General features: G+C 43.8%; 1 protein-coding gene across 2 annotated transcripts in view; it reads right to left on the bottom strand.

Moving 5' to 3' along the window:
• Positions 1 to 798: 798 nt before the first annotated feature.
• Positions 799 to 19,916, bottom strand: part of traf4a (tnf receptor-associated factor 4a) — a 40,164-nt gene continuing 21,046 nt past the window's right edge. Inside the window, exons 2-8 of one of the 2 annotated variants that reach the window (XM_037081967.1) lie at positions 11,947 to 11,998; positions 7,928 to 8,032; positions 7,559 to 7,720; positions 6,684 to 6,845; positions 5,173 to 5,328; positions 3,834 to 3,926; positions 799 to 3,737 (exon numbers count right to left, since the gene is read on the bottom strand). In XM_037081967.1, the coding sequence (XP_036937862.1) occupies positions 3,294 to 3,737; positions 3,834 to 3,926; positions 5,173 to 5,328; positions 6,684 to 6,845; positions 7,559 to 7,720; positions 7,928 to 8,032; positions 11,947 to 11,998 (1,174 nt within the window). In that variant the 3' untranslated portion in view covers positions 799 to 3,293. Of the gene's footprint in view, positions 3,927 to 5,172; positions 5,329 to 6,683; positions 6,846 to 7,558; positions 7,721 to 7,927; positions 8,033 to 11,946; positions 11,999 to 19,916 lie in introns of both variants that reach the window. The other variant, XM_037081958.1, reaches the window with a different exon arrangement.

Raw genomic sequence — 19,916 nt, 5'->3', positions numbered from 1 at the left:
ATTATTGATCTGGACTGGGAGGCTACTGAACAAAACTCTTTACATGCAACAACAGGTCAGGACAGGAGGCGAGCTTTTCTCAGAGGAGACTTTGAAAGAGGCAAACAAACACTTCAGAGTAATAATAATGGCTACTCTGTGACGTTGAGACGAGCTTTATAGCCTTTTAGCTTCATTAAGAATTAATATTGATTATATATTTCATCAATGATTCAACAGTGTTTTAAGTCAAAATGCGTTCAGTAATTCTTTAGTGTTCAGTAGTGGGGTCTAATTCTGGAGGAGCTTCTTCAGTTTAACAAAAGCAGTCACGCTGACGAATGAAATGTTTTAGATGATAAATAATTTCCTTATCAACACATTTTTCCTTTCAGTTGAAGTGGAGACAGACAGAAACAGATGCCCCAGCGTTTTCCAGGTGGTATCAGATCGCTTTGCCATCTAGAGTCGCACCTATCAACAGCACAGGACGAAACGTAAATAGATCACCTTGAATCTTGAATCTTATCTATTCCCAGTTTGAAGTCTACTTATTCTAGGTCAGGTCTACTCGGGGTCCTATACTGTTGTGACAAAGACTGCACTTTTGTCAGAGAACAAAATGATGTTCAGTCTACTCAGTTCAGCAGCGGTTGTGTTGCATTTCATCGAGTCCTGGATTTATGTGTCAATGTGTGGATACGAGCAGACGATAAGATCAAAAATGGTGCCAGCACTGTTTGTCTGGTGACGTCTTTAGGATCAAATGATCAAACATTTTTTGGCAAGTTGGTATTTAAAAACAACCGGTACAATGACTATAATATATGGTATTTTATTTCAATTAAGAAATTGACAAGCACTCATCAATCAACATATTAAAACATTTGTGCCATCTGTGCAAACTCGCACGACGGCTCCTTAAAATAAATACTTTTAAGAGGAAATAATACAGACAGAATATGTGAGGCTCAAACCACGAGTACAAACAAATTATCCAAATGTCCAAGAGACGAAAGGGTCTGAAAATTCCCAAAGTCAACCCCGACTCTCCAACGAAAAGTGTTTGTATAAAACAGCTAAGTATTTTTAAAAATACAGAATCTTACAAAAAAGTTTTTCGTCTTCTCACTTCTTTAAATCACTGTAAAATATCAGCTGGTATTATGACAAGAAATCATGAATTGTTCCATGTAGAATAATAAAAAGACAGAATGTGCTTCTGCATTTTTACATTAGTATTCACATACATCATGAGTGTACTGTATCATCAAAGTCCTCCACCGCTCTGATGGCGCTGTGATGGAGACGGGTGTATCGCACAGGGCAAGTGTCCATCCAAATGCTCCAAGTCCCCAACACACCTAATTATTTGCAGACATCCTCCTCATTAGTCGTCCTTTTCCAACAGTCCACTGTCCGTGCCCGGGCTATGTAAAACAATACACTTCACAGCCCAGTGTTCATTGTCTTTATAGGTTATATGACCAACGGTGTTCACATTTTTCTGTATATAAAAACATAACAAAAAAACGTAAAAAAAAAAACAAACAAACTAGTCTTTTGACAATTTGTCAACTTTCAAATGGTCCAACAAAAGAGACAAATTAGCCATCAACAGGAGAGGATTTCAAGAATACAGGTTACAGTACAAAAACGTGGTCCAGGTGGTAGCACATGTAGCATGCATGTGTTTATGTTGCCCTGCTCACCCCTAAAACCCTCATGCGAAGACATACTGTATAAAAAGGCCACATGGCTTTTCCTTCACTATTAAATGCGCGTGCACTCCGACAACTGGCCTCTTTGTCTGCTCTGCTCATCCGAAGACCGACGAAAAAGGTGCTTTTTTTTTCCTATTGGCGGACACAATAAGCCTCATAGGGTCACTATGAAGTGCATGTTTGGTACGTCTGCACGCTCCATAAGCTTTTATCCAACTGGTTCGAACTACTTACAAACACAGGCCATAAACAGGTCCTGTGATGGAGCGGTTAGCTAGAAGAGACGGATCTGTAACTTCAATGTTTTGGAATAGTTTGACATTTTGGGAAAATAAGCTCATTTGCTTGAGTGAAACCTGGCTCATATTTAAATTGGAGAAGTTTAGACGATGGTAGATTGACTGACTGGCTAGCTTATTTCCTGTCTTCATGCTGATCTAATTCAACTGGCTGCTACTGTCAGAAGAAAGTTAGCTTAGCCTAGCATAAAGGCTAAGAAGAGGAGGAAACAGCTAGCCTGGCTCTGTCCACCTGCTAAAAAAATGATCCACCAGAACCTCTAAAGCTCACGGGTTTAAATGTTTTACCTTGTTTGTTTCTGTAATCTGAAAAAAAAACAAAGGGTAAAATTATAATTTGCCACTTAACGGAGGGATATTTATTTGAAGCAACTGCGAGGTAAACCGTGACACTCCAGGAAGTACAACCACGAAACTGCCAAACATAAAAAAAAACAAAAAACAACTGTACTTTCTACAGAAACGTGATGATTCATCAGGCTAGCCATAACCTCCTTTTCTAGTTTCTGTTCTAAGCTAAGCTAACCGGCTGCTGGTTGTATTGACGGGACAGAGATAAGTGGCACTGATCTTCTCATTCATCTGAAACCAAAAGTGTCCGACTAGTCCTTTAAAATATGAAAATCACCAAGATTGACATTGTTCACTCGAAAACCGCTATTTGACGCTTGTGTGTACACAAACTTCACCAGTAGTCTCTTTCCAAGGGCTCTGTGTTTGTTAAGGGATCAATGGGAGTATACTGTATGGGTGTGTAAACAAAGGCAGTTGGGCTTGAGCTTGAGTCTGCTGAGCTCCCTCTTCCTCAGATCACCCCGCCGGGATGTCTTCCGACTAACTTTCTCGCCACTCTAAGTGCAGAGGCTTAGTGAAGCCCTTCACCCCCATTTCTTATATCTTTTCCATAATCTTTAACATCTGTACTGCGGAAATAACAACAAAAATATAACTTAAGATAAACTCTCTAGGCACTGTTTGATTTCCAAGGCTTTTTGTTGTAGACTGTGATAAAAGGTCAGCAAACAGATTAAAAAAAAAAAGAAATGAATAAAAAAAGAAACACCAGAGAGTGATGGTTCTGCAGACCAAACACTTTCTCCTCTGTGATATATCAAGGTCCTCCGAGTCAGCTCGCACAGCCATACAGACTCGCTTCAAGCTCCATGGTGGAGAGGCTGTCAGGGCAGAAAGTATCTAAAGGGTAAGTGTGTAGAAGTTTTCAAGGTTACGTGTCAGTTCAAGTCTTTAACCTATCTTTCTCCTTCATCCAAAGAAACACAAAGGTCAGATCTTAAGCCATGATCTTCTGGGGAATCTCTATAGAAGCCTTGATGAAGATGCAGTTGTCTCGAATGTAGTTCCTCTTCTTGATCTCGTCGTGAGAGATGAACTTGGGGTAGCCGAAGCCCAGGGTGCTCTCGTCCAGCGAGTTGCGGCTGCTGCAGGGCTTCTGGAAGTTCTTCCAGTTGGGGTCGGGGTTGAAGGTCTCGGTGATGTGCTGGGGTTTGGAAAGCGACGGGTCGCTCTGGTCCATGATGGAGAAAGTCACCTTGTAGGAGAATGGCCACTCCAGCAGGCTGTCGTACTCTCCGGGCAGCACGCGGATGTAGACGGAGAGGTGGGAGCCCTCGCCGCTGCCGTTGCCGTTGAGGAAGGCCGACACCTGCAGCTTGTAGCCGTAGCGGTGAGTGTAGAAGGGCGGGCTGAAGAACTCGTGGTTGCTTCGGAGTTTGGCCTCCTGGAGCTTGCGGGAGTAGTCGTTGAGCTTCCAGATGAGGACGCCGTCATGGCTGACGGACAGCTCCTCCATCTCCCTCCGCAGCTCCAGGATCTCCTGCCGCTGACGACCCACCAGGTTGCACATCATAGTCAGGTGGGACTTAGTGGTGTCTTCCAGGTGACGACCAATAGCCAGTTTGGGGCACTGCAAGAGAGACAGCACAGAGGTTATACAGAGGCTGCTGCACCGTCAGTACATGTAGGGTTTACACATTCACAGCTGTGAAAAGTGATGCAAAGCTTAGATCTGATTTGGAGCTTCTGGATGGCTTAGATATTTTTGTTGAATTGTTTTCTATTATTAATGCTTCACATATTGATATTTGATTTTGATTTTCTTTTATTTCTCATATTCATAGAAGTTTTACTGGCAACAGAATACAGAAAACCACATGAAACTTTAACCACTTTAACCACTTTAAGCCTTAATAAATTAAAAAGTGAATGCATGAGTTGGTTCAAAGAAAAACAATGATGCATGAGTTGGTTCTAAGAAAGAAAAAACAAAAAACTGAACACTTTAAATAGAACAGAATAGAACATAATTGGAAAACACAATTAAGAACTGAATTGGGCCATATTGTGTGATCTTTCTTAACAAATGGGGGGATTTGCATATAATGGAGGAAAGTTTAAAGTAAGAGAAAGATGACAAAAGCTTCCTTCCTCGACTACTATTAAGTCGCACACGGTGCCAGGCTGTGTATTATTATATTAGACCCTGAGATAAACATCAGTGTCATCCTTCACTGCACAATAAAGTGGTGAAGAGTGATGAAATGTTGTTGAGGACGAACCTCATGTCCTTCGTGTTTACACTATGGAAAGTCATGTTCGAAAAATAGAGACAACTATAAATATCACTGCAGAAACTGTGGATTCTGTCTCGATCGTTTATATACAGCTAAGTGCACCCACAGATGAACTTCTATTTACGAGTCTGAAGAGCGTAGACATTTGTCTTGTTATATTTAATGGTCACTCTGCTGCTGCGGAGTCATGTTTTTCTCTGCGCATTGGGCCGTCTGTACACGTTACACATCAGGCTCTCCAGATGCTCTGTGATTCTTAACAGATCGAGGAGCCGACATCACAGAGTAAGACGCTCATCTGCCGCTCTTCCTCGAGCGTGTCCACATTTTCTCAAATTGACGTCAGCTTCAAAAATAGACCGAAAAGTGCAGTCAGAATACACAAGTGTTGCTCTCATTAAAACAGAGCCTACAGGCACAGTGCTGTATGTTCGTGAAATCATTACTTTGGACACAGTGAGCACAGATATGAAGGAAGTGAGCGTGTAAACTAACAAATTGATTAGCATTCCGACAGAAAGGTTCCTCCAGAGGCAGGGAAATAATCTTTTAAGGTTAAATGATGCAGGTTGGTCTTACCCTGTGTTTGCAGCCGGCATCTTTGAAGGGGCAGAGAACGAGCGCGCTGCCGCAGTTGTCCTTCACGTGGTTAGCCAGATCCTCTCGGGCGATGTTGGGTGTGCCACACTGGTTTGGACACTGGACAGGGAACCGAGGGCAGTGGTACTGGTGGTTCTGCAGAGGGAGTCGGGGGATGGTGTTAATATGAGCGGTGCTAACCGACAGGATGAGTGATAAGAACACGCGCTGCACAGTGATGGCTGCACCGGGACGATATGTCCTTGAAAGTTTCAAAAAAATACACATGCTGTTAAAAATGAGGCTGCAGAAATAGACCAGAAAAAAAGGAAAATAATTTATCATGTAGCCTGAGGGCACAGAAAATATCCATAACGCACGAAAAGTCAAGTAAATCATTGGATCAACACATGAGAACATTTAACTGAGAGGACGAAAACAGACTGATGGGCTGAGAGCTGATTAAGGAGCTGAAAGAAACTAAAACTGAAAATGTCAAATCATCTAAGTGGGCAAAATCCCCCTAAAATGAAATTACTGTATATAAAACCGAGAAAAGAAGAATATCCTCATATGAGAGGAGCTGAAAGAAGCAACTTGTTTTGTAATTTTTGCTTAGAAAATGACTCAAATGAGGATTTGATCATCAAAATAGATGTTTTATGTATTTTGTTTTTGGAGAGTTGCGGTTTTAAACAAAATGATATCAAGCAGCAGCCCTACAATGGACAGAAAACTGTCAAGAGCAGAATCTGCTTGAACAAATCAAAATTTTACATACTGCGTATTTATTGGCATCTTATACCACCATAATGTCAGAAAGTGTCATATTAGGAGGCAAAATGCCCCAAAAGGTACTTTCCAGCTGTTGTTTGTAGATATGAAATGATGTTAAATTAAATGACTGTAGAAAAAGCAAGATTGGGTTTTGACATGTTGTTACAACCAGGGCCTAGGGGAAACCCTGATGCAGCAAGAGTGTGAGACTCCCCTCTTCCTCCAAGCACCACTAGCAGCAAAGCATTTTTCATTAGTTTTATTAACAAACATATTTTTCACAGTCACACACTGCTGGCAGTCTGCAGAAGACAGACTACAGGAACTGGAAAGGAGCTGGCCTGTAAACCCTTGTCTTCTAGGCAGGAACCAATCAGCTCCCAGGGACAACCTACAACCACTCAAACACACCTGCAACCAATCACACACTCGTACTCTCAATCAGGTAAAAAGGGATATTTAAAACAGACAAACATTTATGACCTTTACGGTCGTAACACATGTTGGCCCCAAAGCGTGAGGGAGGGGACAATGAGACAGGCTGCTCAGCCTCTGGCCAGATGTGAACAGAGGCAGGTGCTTCCACATAAAAGACCAGACAGCTCTCAGTAACATCCAGCTGCCATAGGACAGAGACAGCATGGAAACCCTCTGAGAGCCTCGTACAGGACAGACGACAGGTACGGTGATGCTGACAGGAGTCACGAGGGGGAAACTCTGTGTGAGAAACTGACCTGGATCGTGTCGAAGACAAACTCCTTGCCGCAGTACTTGCAGGGCTGCGTGCGTTTCGGACACTCGGCCATGCCGTGTTGGGACAGCAGACGACGCATCATCCTCGCTCCGCACTTGTTCTCACAGTAAACGCTCTCCTGAGGACACACACCCTGGTGGTTCTGGGGAGGAAATTAAACACATGATTACACTTTCGAGCTACTGCAGTCAGCACATGCTGTGAATAATGTGGATACAGGAGATGTCTCTGTTTACATGTATCTACTATCTGTAGTTGGTCTTCGTCATTTCTCTCCTACATTATTTTTATTCTATATCGTTGTCGATGTAAAGCACTTTGTAACCTTGTAACCTCTTTCTTATGACATTTTATAGACTAACCAAACAATCGATACATTTAGAGAATAACCTGCAGATTAGTCCAAGTCTTATTTGTCAGCGGTGTTGAAAGGTTTTGAATGAGTCACAGTGTTAAACATGATTCCAGTGTGAGATCCAAAAGGTGTATTAATGCCCCCGTCGGTGTGTGCATAAGGGGGGACCCTGAGGGCCAGAGTAAACAGAGGAGGGGGCAGAGTGGTAGAAATGATGGAGGTGTTAGTGAGGAGACTGATGGAAGAAAACATATTTGGTATGAAAGAGCCAGTCAAAGGTTCACTTCCTTCTGCCAGCACACGTGTCGTTTCAAAACAGACCAGCGCTCTCTGAATGCAGCGACACACGTGCATTAGCCTCTCCCGCTGCTTTCCACAAAGACTCTTTCACATGGGGCTGGAAATTATGTTGCGGCACTCTGGGTTGTTTACGTCAAACTCCCGCCGTGTTGCAACAGGAAAGAGGGAAATAAAAAAACAGGTTTGGAGTCGGCGTTCACCTCGTAGGCCTCGCCGGTGAACTCGCTGCCACAGAACTCGCACTTGACCTTGCGCTTGGGGCAGTCGTGCTGCAGGTGGTCGGGCAGGTCGCGGCGCGTCAGCTTGACGGAGCAGCGATTGGGGCAGGGAATCACATTGAAGGCGCAGGTGGAGAAGTGGCCCTGAGGGAGACACGACAGCGAGGCATCAGAATCACACACACACACGGCAGCACTTGTTGGGCAATTAGTCAGACCGCCGCCAGACAACTGCAGGAGGCGAGGGGAGGGAGGGCGGCAACAGGTACCAGGTGGAGAAGTCAGAGTGTTTAATAACATGGAGGGGAAGAAGATGAAGGGAAAGTGAAAGAGGATGTGGAAGCTTCTCACCTGCAGCTGCTTCATCTGGCCGGTCCAGCGGCAGCCCTCCTCACTGTGGATGCAGCGGATGGGCAGCGCCAGGATCTGCTGCTCCAGCTCCGGATCGGGGTAGATCTGAGGAAGGAGAGCAGGACGAGGTCATGAGGAGTTAGAGGGGAGGAACAGGTCACACTGGAGGATTGTAACATACCGTATTCAAACACACTCCACTGCCGTTTGCTGCCAAATAAAAGCCACTTATCTCCAAGTTTGGTGTTAATTAATGTTTCAGGTAAACTAAAGGATCAGGTTTCACCTTAGAGGGTTCAGGTCAGGGAAGTTATCTCACACTATTTAAGATAAATAATCTCTGACACACGATAATATCAGCAGGTCGTTGGAACAAAACACCATCATTGTCCTGAAATGAACATTTTTGTTGATATAAGGGTTAGTTTGTTTTTTTTTTAAATTTTCCACAGTGATTACATTTTGAAAACATAAAAAAAAAACATATAAATGTTATTTCCACTCAGACTCTTCATGCTCTCTGAAATATTGTTGAGAAAAGTTGAGTGCATATATATTGGTAACGGAGTTGGCATCTGTAGAAAATGAGTTGGGCAGATATCAGTATATCTTTAAATAATCCAATATCATGCATTTAGCTGAAAGTTATCAATAAAAGTTATGAAGTTGGGCGATGGCTTTGACCGGACAGTGACAGAGAGTGAGTTGCTCACATAAATAATGAACCACAAAAACAACAAAGAGCCTTGCAACAATTTAACAATAAGTATAAATACCTTATTATGGGATTTACTGACAATAACAAAAAAAGAGAATATTACCTTTCACATATTTTAAATTTTCAAGCTCATATTGTTTCTGTTCCTCATCTCCCTAACCCTCTAAATCAAACACATTTTTCAGAGGAATGTTTATTATTTTTGCCTAAAGGGAGGAAATGAGTTGGACGGGTCAGGAGGAGGTTCTTGGACCTATGGCAGTTGACCCGTATTGTTTTACCATCATTGCTGTGTTGATCTGAATGCAGAAAATGACGTATTGTCTCACAGTTAGATACTCATGTTACATATAAAAACACTGTTCAGTGTAGATTAATCTAAATATTTAGAAACAGTCAGTGTTACATTTCTGTTAAACAAAAGAGTTACGATGTATTAACATGTCAGCTTTAGAGACGCTGGTGGGTGGACAGAGGCTAGCTGTTCCCCCCTGCTTCCAGTCTTTATGCTAAGCTAGGCTAAACAAATCCTTCTTCTTGCAGCTCTGTCCTTAATGCACACAGTTGATAGTGATATTAAGTCAAGTCAAATGGAACACGAATAACTGTGAACTATCCCTTTACACAACAAATACCAGGTCGATTTCTGCAGAATAAATCCTGAGTGGCATGCAGAATCCTTCATTCACACGCACACAAACGCCATTAAAGTCAAATTGTTTGATTGTATAAGAAAACTGCAACAGTGAGTCAACTCAGCTGCTGCAGTGGTAACGACTTTATGGGTCTACAGGACCTCTGAGAGAGAGAGAGAGCGAGGGGGAGAGCAGAGGAAAAGATTTATCTTTTCCTCGGACACTGAACGATGGGGATGAGTCAGTTTTCTGCCCAAACACCCCAAATCCTCCCCTACAGTACGCAGTCCTGAGGATTTACAGCCCGGCTCTGCATCTCCATCCCCCCATGCTGTCACACGGGCTGAGCACTGGTCAAACAAGAAAAGCCACTTCCTCAAAATGTCACAACAGCCCTCTAAACAAATAGCCGCTCGCTAGCAGCTCGACTGCGCTCACGTGCCTCAGCACAGAAACACGGGAGCCATTTGGAAAATCAGCCACAATAAAACGCTTCCACTTATCTCATTGTTTCTGGACAGGCAGACAGACAGATGCCTCTGCCAGACTAAAGAGGTCTATTAAAGCATCATCTTGACCTGTTAAATCGGGTCTGTAGCTAAAGTTAAATCGATGCTGGACTCGCAGCGCTTTTTCTGCTGCCATAATCACATTCTTTCTTTCAGGAGAGCCAAAGAGGAGAAAAAAAAAATCCTCTCCAGCAAACTGAAACTCTCATTGTTCCAGCCTTGGAATCTGCAGGGAGACGGCTGTAATGACCTTTTAATAACTTAGTCCCTAGCAGATCAGGGGGGGGTGGGTTAAGCTCTTTGGAGCTCCAACTTGGGGGTTTATTCCGTCTGCTTCAGCCATTGTTAGTCCCACACTACCACTATCTACTACTATTACTACTGCAGCAGCAGCACAATCCTTTAATGACTGCACTCGGCTGTATTTGTACACAGTTTTTTTTTTTTTTTGTCGAAGGACAGTGTACAGCGAAGGAGCGTCACAATAACCCTGACGGTAAGACCACCAGGACGGAGGGTAATTTGCAGGCGACTGGGAGCCTGCGAGGGTAAATAACTACGTGTGACAGGTGTGCCATGAGCACATCCTTCCCGTGGGGAGTCCCTGCTATTACAGGCGCCTTCATCGCTCCAAGCTCAGCATGCAGACCTGCGCTGCTGATCCCACTGCAGCTCTGGGGGGGGGGGTAAATGGCTTGATGGCTAATTCAGGCTAATGCTAACTAACTGCATGGAAGAATTACACAGAGCGGTCTACTTTCAGTTGATGCCAAAAGCTGCTCAGAAACAGGGCCGATCGTTCAGCGTTCAGTTGGTTAGTCAGAAACTAAGCCCTTCTCCTCGCGTCGCAGTCTCTCACTTTACAGCAGAGACGTCACGTGGGAGAGAGACGTCCTCTCACTCTGAACACAGTTAGTCACTATCTCTTCCCCCTCTGGGCTCAATCTGATTAACCGCCTTTGAAAAACAAAAAGAGAAAAAAAGAGCTCAGTTGAAATTAAGATAGCGTTCTCTTTCACCGGACCGGGAGAGAGTTCATTTCGGAGGGAGAATGTCGTGGTTCAGTCGGCCTTCCCACTCTTATTATGAGACCTTAAAGTCAAAGTCACCAAGCTGTTTTTCCTCTTCCAGTGTGGCAGTTTGCAGCTCATATCTAAACTACATCTAGATCTAACGTACCAGGATTATATGTCAGGATCCGAGCTGCCCGCCTCGTCCCTGATTTGCATTTTCCTTGTTGGATCATGGCACACAAGTTTATTTACATTTTTCCAGCACCTGTAATTTGACTATGTTTTGAAGCTTTTCTGGTTTTCATTTTCACAAGTTCCTAATTGTCTTACTGTTTTATTATACGTTCTTCCTCTAAATACTTTTTGTACCCTCTTTGTTTTAGCACTACTTTTTAGTCATGCCTGTGGTCAGGTCCGTAGTCCACGACTCTGGTCCAGACCGAGATATCTCAACAACCACTTTGCTACGTGATCCTCATGATCCCCAGCGGCTCAATCCTTCTGACTTTGGAAATCATTTTTCTCTAGTGCGGTTTGAGGTTTGGAGTGAACATATCTTGACAACTGTTTGATGGATTGCCATGAAATTTGGCGCAGCTATTAATCTACCCTTTAGGATTAGTTGCAATAACTTTGCTGACCCTCTTACTCTCTTACTCATCTAGCGCCACCATCAGGTCAAACTCTTAAGTTTCATGACCAAATACTTGCAAAACAAAGCTCAGCTGCAATTTGTGTTAAGTTCTGATAAGCATACATTTAATCAGAAGCTAAAATGGTGACCATGATAAACATCAAACCTGCGTCACATCAGTATGTTAACATGCCGACATGAACATTCAGCTCAAGGCAATGTTGTGCTTAAGTACCGAGGAGAGCTGCTAGTGTGGCTATAGATTCAACTGGCGGCCCATGGGCCAAATGTGGCCCTTTAACAGCCTCATTATGATCCTTTGATCATTTTGTTAGCAGGCTAATTAGCCCATTTAAAGACAGGCAATCTGACCCTTCAAAAAAAAAGAGCTGAAAAGGAGCTACATGAAAAGTGTTATCACCATCTTATTTGAGAAGAAATCCTACGTTAAATGATCTTGATTTGGGGATGAGGAGTGTGTGAAGGTGTGTGTAGAGGTGTGATTGGTACCTTGGCATAGTCCAAAGGCAGCTGATCCTCCGGACACTTGAAGACGCCCTCACTGCAACAGAAGAGCAGAGAGCTTTTGTTATTATTGGAATCACTCTGAATGAAAGACGACTGCGGACAAAAGACTGTTAACAGCCACCTCGACAAGGACAATCAACCATTTTTTATTTATTTATTTTTTTAAAAGCATATTCAGCGCTCAGTCAGATTACTGACTCCGACCCTGACGGAGTACAACAGGAGCTAAAAGGCACTTCTTTGACAGTCTGTGAGAGCGGCGCTGTGTCACCCTCAGTTTTTGTCTGTCTCTTCAAACAGGCTTAATACGAAAGGTTCTCTGACTCATCACGCCGTATGACGTACAAACACACACTCTCACATACACACAATAAAGTCAGATGTTTGAGACGCTGCCTTTAATGACTGCGGCTCTTTCGTCGTTGCCCTCTCGGAGGATTCGCCCGCGCAATTGCACTTTTATTACAACAGAGGACAAAAACTACAAGTCAGAGCCTCGATCGGTTTATTTATAAAACACAGAGGGATGATTGATGATCCACTCCCAAGCTTTCTTTTACCGTTTCTCTCACAGTTTGGAGTTGGAGTTTTTTGCCCTGGTTCCGCAGTCTAGATAACAATGTGCTAGTTTCAACAGGCTTCTGTTTCCTGAGAATAAAGCCGTGTAAACCCTCCTCCTTGCTCGAGGCTGTTCCTCAGGAAAAATCGTCGATTTGCTGGTTTGCTAATGCAGGGGTGAGGAGAGCTTTTTGTTCTTTTCCCCCTCCAGCACTTTAACCCAAAATAAGACTAAGAACTCTTGTTTTACTACAAGCCCCAGTACAGTTTTTGTGGCGCCACAGAGGAGCCTTCACTGGCCTGTTTTTGGGGGCCAGATGAGCGAGTGCCACAGCTTATTAAGGCACAGCGTCCCTACCCTGATGTCATCATGAAATATTCACACTTGTAAATAATGGAGCCAGCAGTCGCTCGGGTTGAGCTGCTGCACGGAGTTGAGGCTTGCAGCGGCACAGTGAAGCCATCCTGACACACAAAGCTTACTTAAGAAAACAGAAAAAGGCGATCGGGCGCTGATCTCTTGAGATATCAGCGGTGTCACGACTCGTCTCGACCCCCCCCATCTCTGAATCAGAGATGCTGTCTCTGTTTCCCTGTCTACAATCCTGTTTACGTATTCCTGTTTCTCACGTGAAGCCTACGACAGGGATTCACAAAAATGTGCTTTGTTCAAGAGTCACATGCCCCGAAGCTTGATCTGACCTCTCATGCGTAGAGGCCCCTCATGGCCCCGACCATGCCTAAATTATGTTTAAACTAATTAAGGGACAACAGTGTGCGAACAGTAAGTATTTGCCCCTCGGTGCTTTAATTTGGTTGGCTGCGGTGTCACCTGACCGCTGCTCCCAGAGGCCCAGCGACATGTGACAGGACGGGAGCGTGTGTGAGCGCTTGGCCCCATCTACCCAGCTGCTATGAAACCAGGGAGTGTGTGCTGAAGAATCGGGGGGGGGATGGGAGCAGAGGTTACAGGCCTGAGAGGGAGGGAGGGTTGATGAAAAGAAGGGGGGGGGGATGGAGGAGAGAGGTTAATGCATGACGAGACAGCAGTAATTCTCCTCCATTAGGGTCACTGTGTCAGCAGGGAGCTGGAGACCAATTAACAAGCCACGACGGGCTGTAAAAGAGGGTCAATCGATTAGAGGCCGGGAGGGGCCCAGTCAGCATCTCATGCGTAGTGTGAAGTCATTTACTGTACTCATCGCCATCACAGAGGAATCATGGCGAGGTATTAGAGAGCGCTGCCTGTCCCACAGCCACTGAGTGAGAGGAGATGGGAAGCGACAGGCTCTCAGCTCCGGACAGGGGGGACAGCCAGAGGCCCCACATCCAGTCCGGGCCCCGGGTCTGACGCACAGAGAGGCAGACAGGCGAAAAGAGCCTAGTCACAGACTGTCAGGATAATTCCTCCGCTGGTCGCAGAGGAGCTCCCACAGCCACACATTCATGTGTTCGGCCCCAATGCTGATAATACCGCTCGACTCTCTTGGTCGCTTGCGAGACGAACTCGCTGCCGCTTTGTGACAGCACATTAGCAGTGAGAGGTGGAGCCGATGTGTAACACAGCTCCACTTCAATTCCATCCTCTGACTAACAATTTCTCTGACTGCTGAGGGCTTTCTAGTAGAGACAAGCGAGCAGCATGACAAGACATAACATAACAAACAGGGTTATAAGAAATGGACCGATTAATCTTTTCCTTTGTTTATCAAATAATTCACTTAATTCTTTTGTCAACAACATGTCAAAAACTAGCTAAAAGTGCAACAGATTCCCAGATGCCAAGGATTCAAATTTGCATCTTTAAAAGTGCTGTGGTCATAAATTAGCAAATGCTCGAAGGTAAATAGTCTACCTGCTAGCTAAACATCAGCTTTATTGTGAGCTGGTGAGCTCGCAGAAAGGCTCTAGATTAGCGAAATTAGCATGCTAACAAGCTAAACTAAACAATTGGGGAACACGGTAACATGATACCTGCTAGCTAGAAAATCTGCATTTAGGCTAAGCAGTGTCATTGTGACTGAGTTAGCATGCTAGCACCATGGCACTATATTACCTAAAATTCGCATACTGTCATGCTTGGCTAAAGTGTTGAACATAGTAAATCCCTGCTATCTAAACACCTGCATGTTAGCATTGTCATTTTGAGTGGGCGAGCAAGTGAGTGTTTTAGCAGTATGGCTTTAGCATTGCATTAGCATGTTAGCACTGTCATTGTGCCTGGAGTCAGTATTATAAGCAAATGATAGCATACTGACAAGCTGAACTAAGATAGTGAACATGGTTAACACCTGCTAGCTTAACATCTGCATGCTAGCAATAGCACTGTGGGCGGTTTATCACGCTAGTTGTGGCATTCAATTAGCTTATTGTGTTTAATAGTAATATCGACTTGCTTAAATAAGATGTTGAACATGGTGAACGTCATCAGCATGTTAGCAGTGTCCTTGTGAGCATGTCAGCATTAGCATTTAGCTTAAAGTACGCCCTCACTGAGCTGCTATCATGGCTCTAAGCTCCTGTGCGTGTAAGCTGCTTGATGAAACAATTAATAGATTATCAGAATTGTTTCCAATTAATTTTGTTGATCCCGTAATTGATCTTTTCTCCTCATGACAAATTTGACTCGAGGCCAACATCGACCAGCGGTGAAACATTCTCATTTGACTCATCTATTAGACAAAAATGAGTCCCTTTTTTGGCTCATTTGTTAGATGGGTTAGCTTTGGGCCCTAGGTTAATGGTGAAAAAAGAATGGCACGGTTAATCGGTAGGCAGTCATTAAAGGATAAACAAAACTGTTACACTAAGCCTAAAGGGAAAACTCCTTTTGTGTACAACCTCACAAGTGGTAACTTGCACCTCACAAACAGCCAGCTCCTTTAAAAAACAAGTTTCACACCTATCTTCTCCCACTGATCTCAGACCACAGTTCACACCCTCGTCAATGAACATCCAGGGTGAGAGGCTGATAAACAAGTGCTCCAGAGTCGTGTAGGGATGTCACAGGGGAGCAGCTTAAGACCGGACAGCGTACAGTATAATTCAACCACCTCATTAAACTTTTATCGCCTCCTTCTGTCCGCTCGCACTGTGAGAGCGGCGGAGGCTCTACAGCTGCTCCGCTGCTGAGACCATCGCGTTGAAGTGGCCCCGCATTTACAAAGCGATCACATTGTGTTAACCTCTGTGAAAAACACATTCTCTCCCCCACCCCTCTGCAGGTGAAATGAACCCACACGTCAGACGCATCGTTGCCTCGGACCCCGAAAATCCCTGAAATCTTCTTCCTTAGGTGCAGATTTAACAGCCGCCCATTCATGCAGCTGATGCCACGAGGACAGCCGTCACAACATGCCTCATCACCCTGCGCGCGGCTCCTGACAGGCAGACGGTGAGACGCGCAAATCCCTCAGGTTTAATCCCACCGGTGCAGAGCTCAGGGCTGTTTTTTTTTTTTTTTCAAGCGACAGCGACCAGCCTGCAGGCCCGACCAGGGGAAGACGTGTCGGTGACAAGAGACCACAGAGTAACCTTGAGACCTGCTCCACATTAACTCCTAAACAAACCTCCTTGTGTTTACAGTTGTCGGCAGGCAGGGCAATCGAGACTCACTGAACAAACTGAATCAAAAGCAAGAGGCCTTCAGAGAGTCTGTGGCACATTCACACATTAAACAGACCTCTCTCTCACTCAAGGTATTTTCTCATTGACTCAGATAGCATCGGGAGCCTCGACTGAACTTATCTCCTCCAGGAGCTCACTGCCGGCTTTTATGTTCATCCTCGCGCTAAACCCTTTTTGTCTTTTCAAGTTATAACCAGGATTAACTCTTATATACACAAACAAAACCTTAAATTCCTCCAATGCCCTCCATGCAGGCCTCTAGCCTCACAGCTGAAACCAAACTCTGCTGCTTTCTCCTTGCAGGAAGTCAGAAGAAAACAGGATTTTTTGTTTCATCTCAGATGGAGTTCCCATAATCTCCACAATCCATCTGGGTTTGAGTTTGTGTGTGGAAGACTGTGTGGAGTTGAGACTTCTTCTTTCAGAGCCTCCTATTGTGAACAGTGCAGACGACAGATGTGGAGACATTATATATGACTGATATCATTCAATGTATCGTCAGTCTGTGACATTTTCTTAATGTTTTAGAAAGCTGATTTTTCATTTCATTTCATAGTCGATTGAGTATTTGGGGGGCTTTGAACCGTCACTCCACCAAAATGAAATTTCAAAGAAGATACTCAAAGACATTACCTCATTTGTTTCATGTTTCATTGATTCCCAGAACTCAAAGACACAAAGTACTTGTTTTGTCTAACACTATATGAAACAGAAAAGCAGAAAATACTCAGAAACATACACGGGTGTGTAAAACATTTTTAGCAATACTAGTGGCATGGCTTTAAATTGGCACATATTAGCCTGCTATGCTTACATGCTAAATGAATTAGAAATGAAACAATGAAATACCAGCATGTTAGCATTGCAGCACAGCTCTAACTAAGTCAGTGTTAGCAGGCTAACACGCTAAATTGAGAAGGTGAACCCCGTTAATGTTATATCTGCTAGCTAAACGTCCGCATGTTAGCATTGCATGGTGAGCGAGTTAGCATGCTGTTTACCACATGAGAGGGGCATCGACCTTCCCATCTCAACCTCTGCAAGAATTCAAGTAATGGCATTTCTTAAAATGTCAAATTATTTCTTAAATCATTATCTTTTGTTGGGACCTTAAACTAGACTGTCATTGTTCTGCAAAGAGGAGATACTGCAGCTTTTAATGAAGAGCTGATGAAATAAACCAGGCTACAAAAGATCTTTAGTGAAACCAATCCTGCGCTCGACTAATCCTACATATATTGTATAAAGTAAGAATACTCACAGTATACTGAAGGTAGAAGTAAAGATAACTTGGCTTTTGATATAGAATAAATCAGGGTACTCAGCGGTTTTGCACTGACTTTGAAATTAAGTGTGATTTTGGACAGCTATTTTAATTATGGCAACTTCACACAGAGAAAGCTAAATGTTTTTCCAAAGATTTAATAGTTTATTTTTATGTTTTCCCAGCTGTCTCTGGAACTGTCTCACCACAACCCACAATTTGTTTTTCATTTCTTCCAAATGAAAATTGAGGAGCTGCCTGCGAGCGGCTCCACATTTCTGCTGGAACAATAGTTTATATCCACTCCAGGATAAAACAAATAATTTAGCGTGTGTGCTCTCATCTTTTTGTACAGTTTTGAACATGTGAAAAAGTTTGAATCAGTCTTTATTATGGAATTGGGACACTGCTTAAAAGGTGTAACAACCCACTTCTAGCAGCCCTACAGGCTGTACTAGTTCTTAAACTGACAATCCCTCTTTCAAACAACTTGCTCTCACTACCTCGAATATAAAGCTGCAGGAGGTATTTGGCCTGCAGAAGCTCGTCCTCTCATCCTCACGACTAGCTGGATTAACGCTCTAACGTGAGCAGTCAATGCTGGCCCCTAAACGAGGTCGAGTGATGGGGGCTGAGGCCGGGTGGTGTTTCCACTGTTGGAACCTGATACACCGCAGGCGCAGAGCTCCCGTTCGCCCACGGCTGATCTGGCTGTGCGCCGAGCTCTCTCCAGCCCTCTTGTTTGTCTGAATAGGGAGGAGCAGCTCCTACTTTCACAGGAGTGTGATGACACATCAGCCCACAGGTGGATCGACTGCTCCTTCACAGGCTCTCTGTGTGGGACATCCACACAGAACGATGCTGTGACAGCTTCTTGTGTGGGATTTAATACCGACAAGATAAGCTGTCCATACCTGTGGTTTCTCTAGAGATTATATTGTGCATAAGCCCTCTCTTATGCTTGTGATGACATCCACTTCCGCCGCTGATAACAGGAAGGCAATGCTAACGACACTGAACACGTCACGCTCTAATTCACTGAGTGAGGCTGCACCTGGTTGACTATAATATCTAACAATAAAATCACCCAAATCTACTTCGAGCAGGCAGTAAGACTCCGTGCTAAGGGTAGAACAAGTACAAGCTAATGTTTGCTTGTACACTAAACTAAGATGACGAACAAGGCAAATACAAGGCTGTACCTGCTAGCAAAACACCAGCATGTTAGCTTTGTTACTGTGAGCAGCGTGGCTCTAAATAAACATGTTTGCATAAAAACACACCAAGCGAAGATGGTGAACATGGTAAACCTGCTCGCCAAATATCAACGTGTTAAGTGTTGTTATTGTGAGCAGAAGAACATGCTAGCAGCCTATCTTTAAAACGGGGTCATATTAATATGCTAACATGCTAAACTAGGGTGGCAAACATGGTAAGCCAAACATACGCATTCTAGCATTGTCACTGTGAGCAATTTAGCATGCTGATGTTAGCATGTGGCGTACGTTGGAACAGAATACAGCATGTTAGCTAGCCTGAGTGACAACTTGACCTACTATAGTACAAAGTGTAAAGAGTGTCAACTCAGTCATCAGAAAATTATCAGCAACTATTTGGATAGTTAATTCATCTCTTGAACTGTCTTTTAAGTAGGCATATGTAAAATCCGAAATTGGGACTGGCAACTTTTGCCATTATCTGTTGCACGTTAGCATCTTTGCCGGTAAACAAAACAAGTAAAGACACAAGATCTTGCAGGATAATGAACGTCTTTTTGTTTAACTTATTACTGTCCTTCCAGCACTCTGAACCAGCCCAGTGGTGGGTACTTAAATCCTTAAGACGAGAGACTTAAAGAACATCTTCTCTATTTCATAAAGCTGGCACAACCTGCTGTCCTCCCATGATTTTATAAAATTTACTGAAGGTCATCTGTGTGCTTAATCATGTTCCAATCTGCTCCGTCCTTACTTTGTAAAGCACAAATTTTGTCATTAATTACCGACCATATTTCACCAGGCACAAGGTCATCTGATGAATATTAGTCCAGTCTGATTTATTGTTTCAGTCATTTGAGGGCTTTTTCCGATCATCTGGCAACGAGACATCAGATAATCAGTACATTTAATGAAACACAGACTTTATTATCACGTGAATTCTCGTTGGATAAGTTCTTAAATGACCTGCTTAATTCGAGTCACGTGCAAAGTGGACGTTATTCCCGTAAACATACATCTTCAGTAAGGTTTTTGGTTGAGCCTGTTTGAGTTTGGCAGAACATAATATGACACCTGTAAAATCCCATCTGACTTCCTCCGCTCGTCACTAACAGCCACCGGCAGCTGTTTCATGCGAGGTAACAATGGCTGACAGTCTGCAGGTCACGGTCATCAACGAGACAGACATAAATTACATCTGACTCAGCGTCAGACAACCCCAAAAAGACAGGCAGAAAATTCAACCACTTCCTACGGTGATTACACACATTCACATAAATCAAGCT

The sequence above is a fragment of the Acanthopagrus latus genome, chromosome 2 (genome assembly GCF_904848185.1).
Source record: "Acanthopagrus latus isolate v.2019 chromosome 2, fAcaLat1.1, whole genome shotgun sequence".
Taxonomy (NCBI): Eukaryota; Metazoa; Chordata; class Actinopteri; order Spariformes; family Sparidae; genus Acanthopagrus; species Acanthopagrus latus.
Note: the sequence above shows the minus strand (reverse complement) of the source record. Positions and strands in the feature narration are given on the sequence as shown.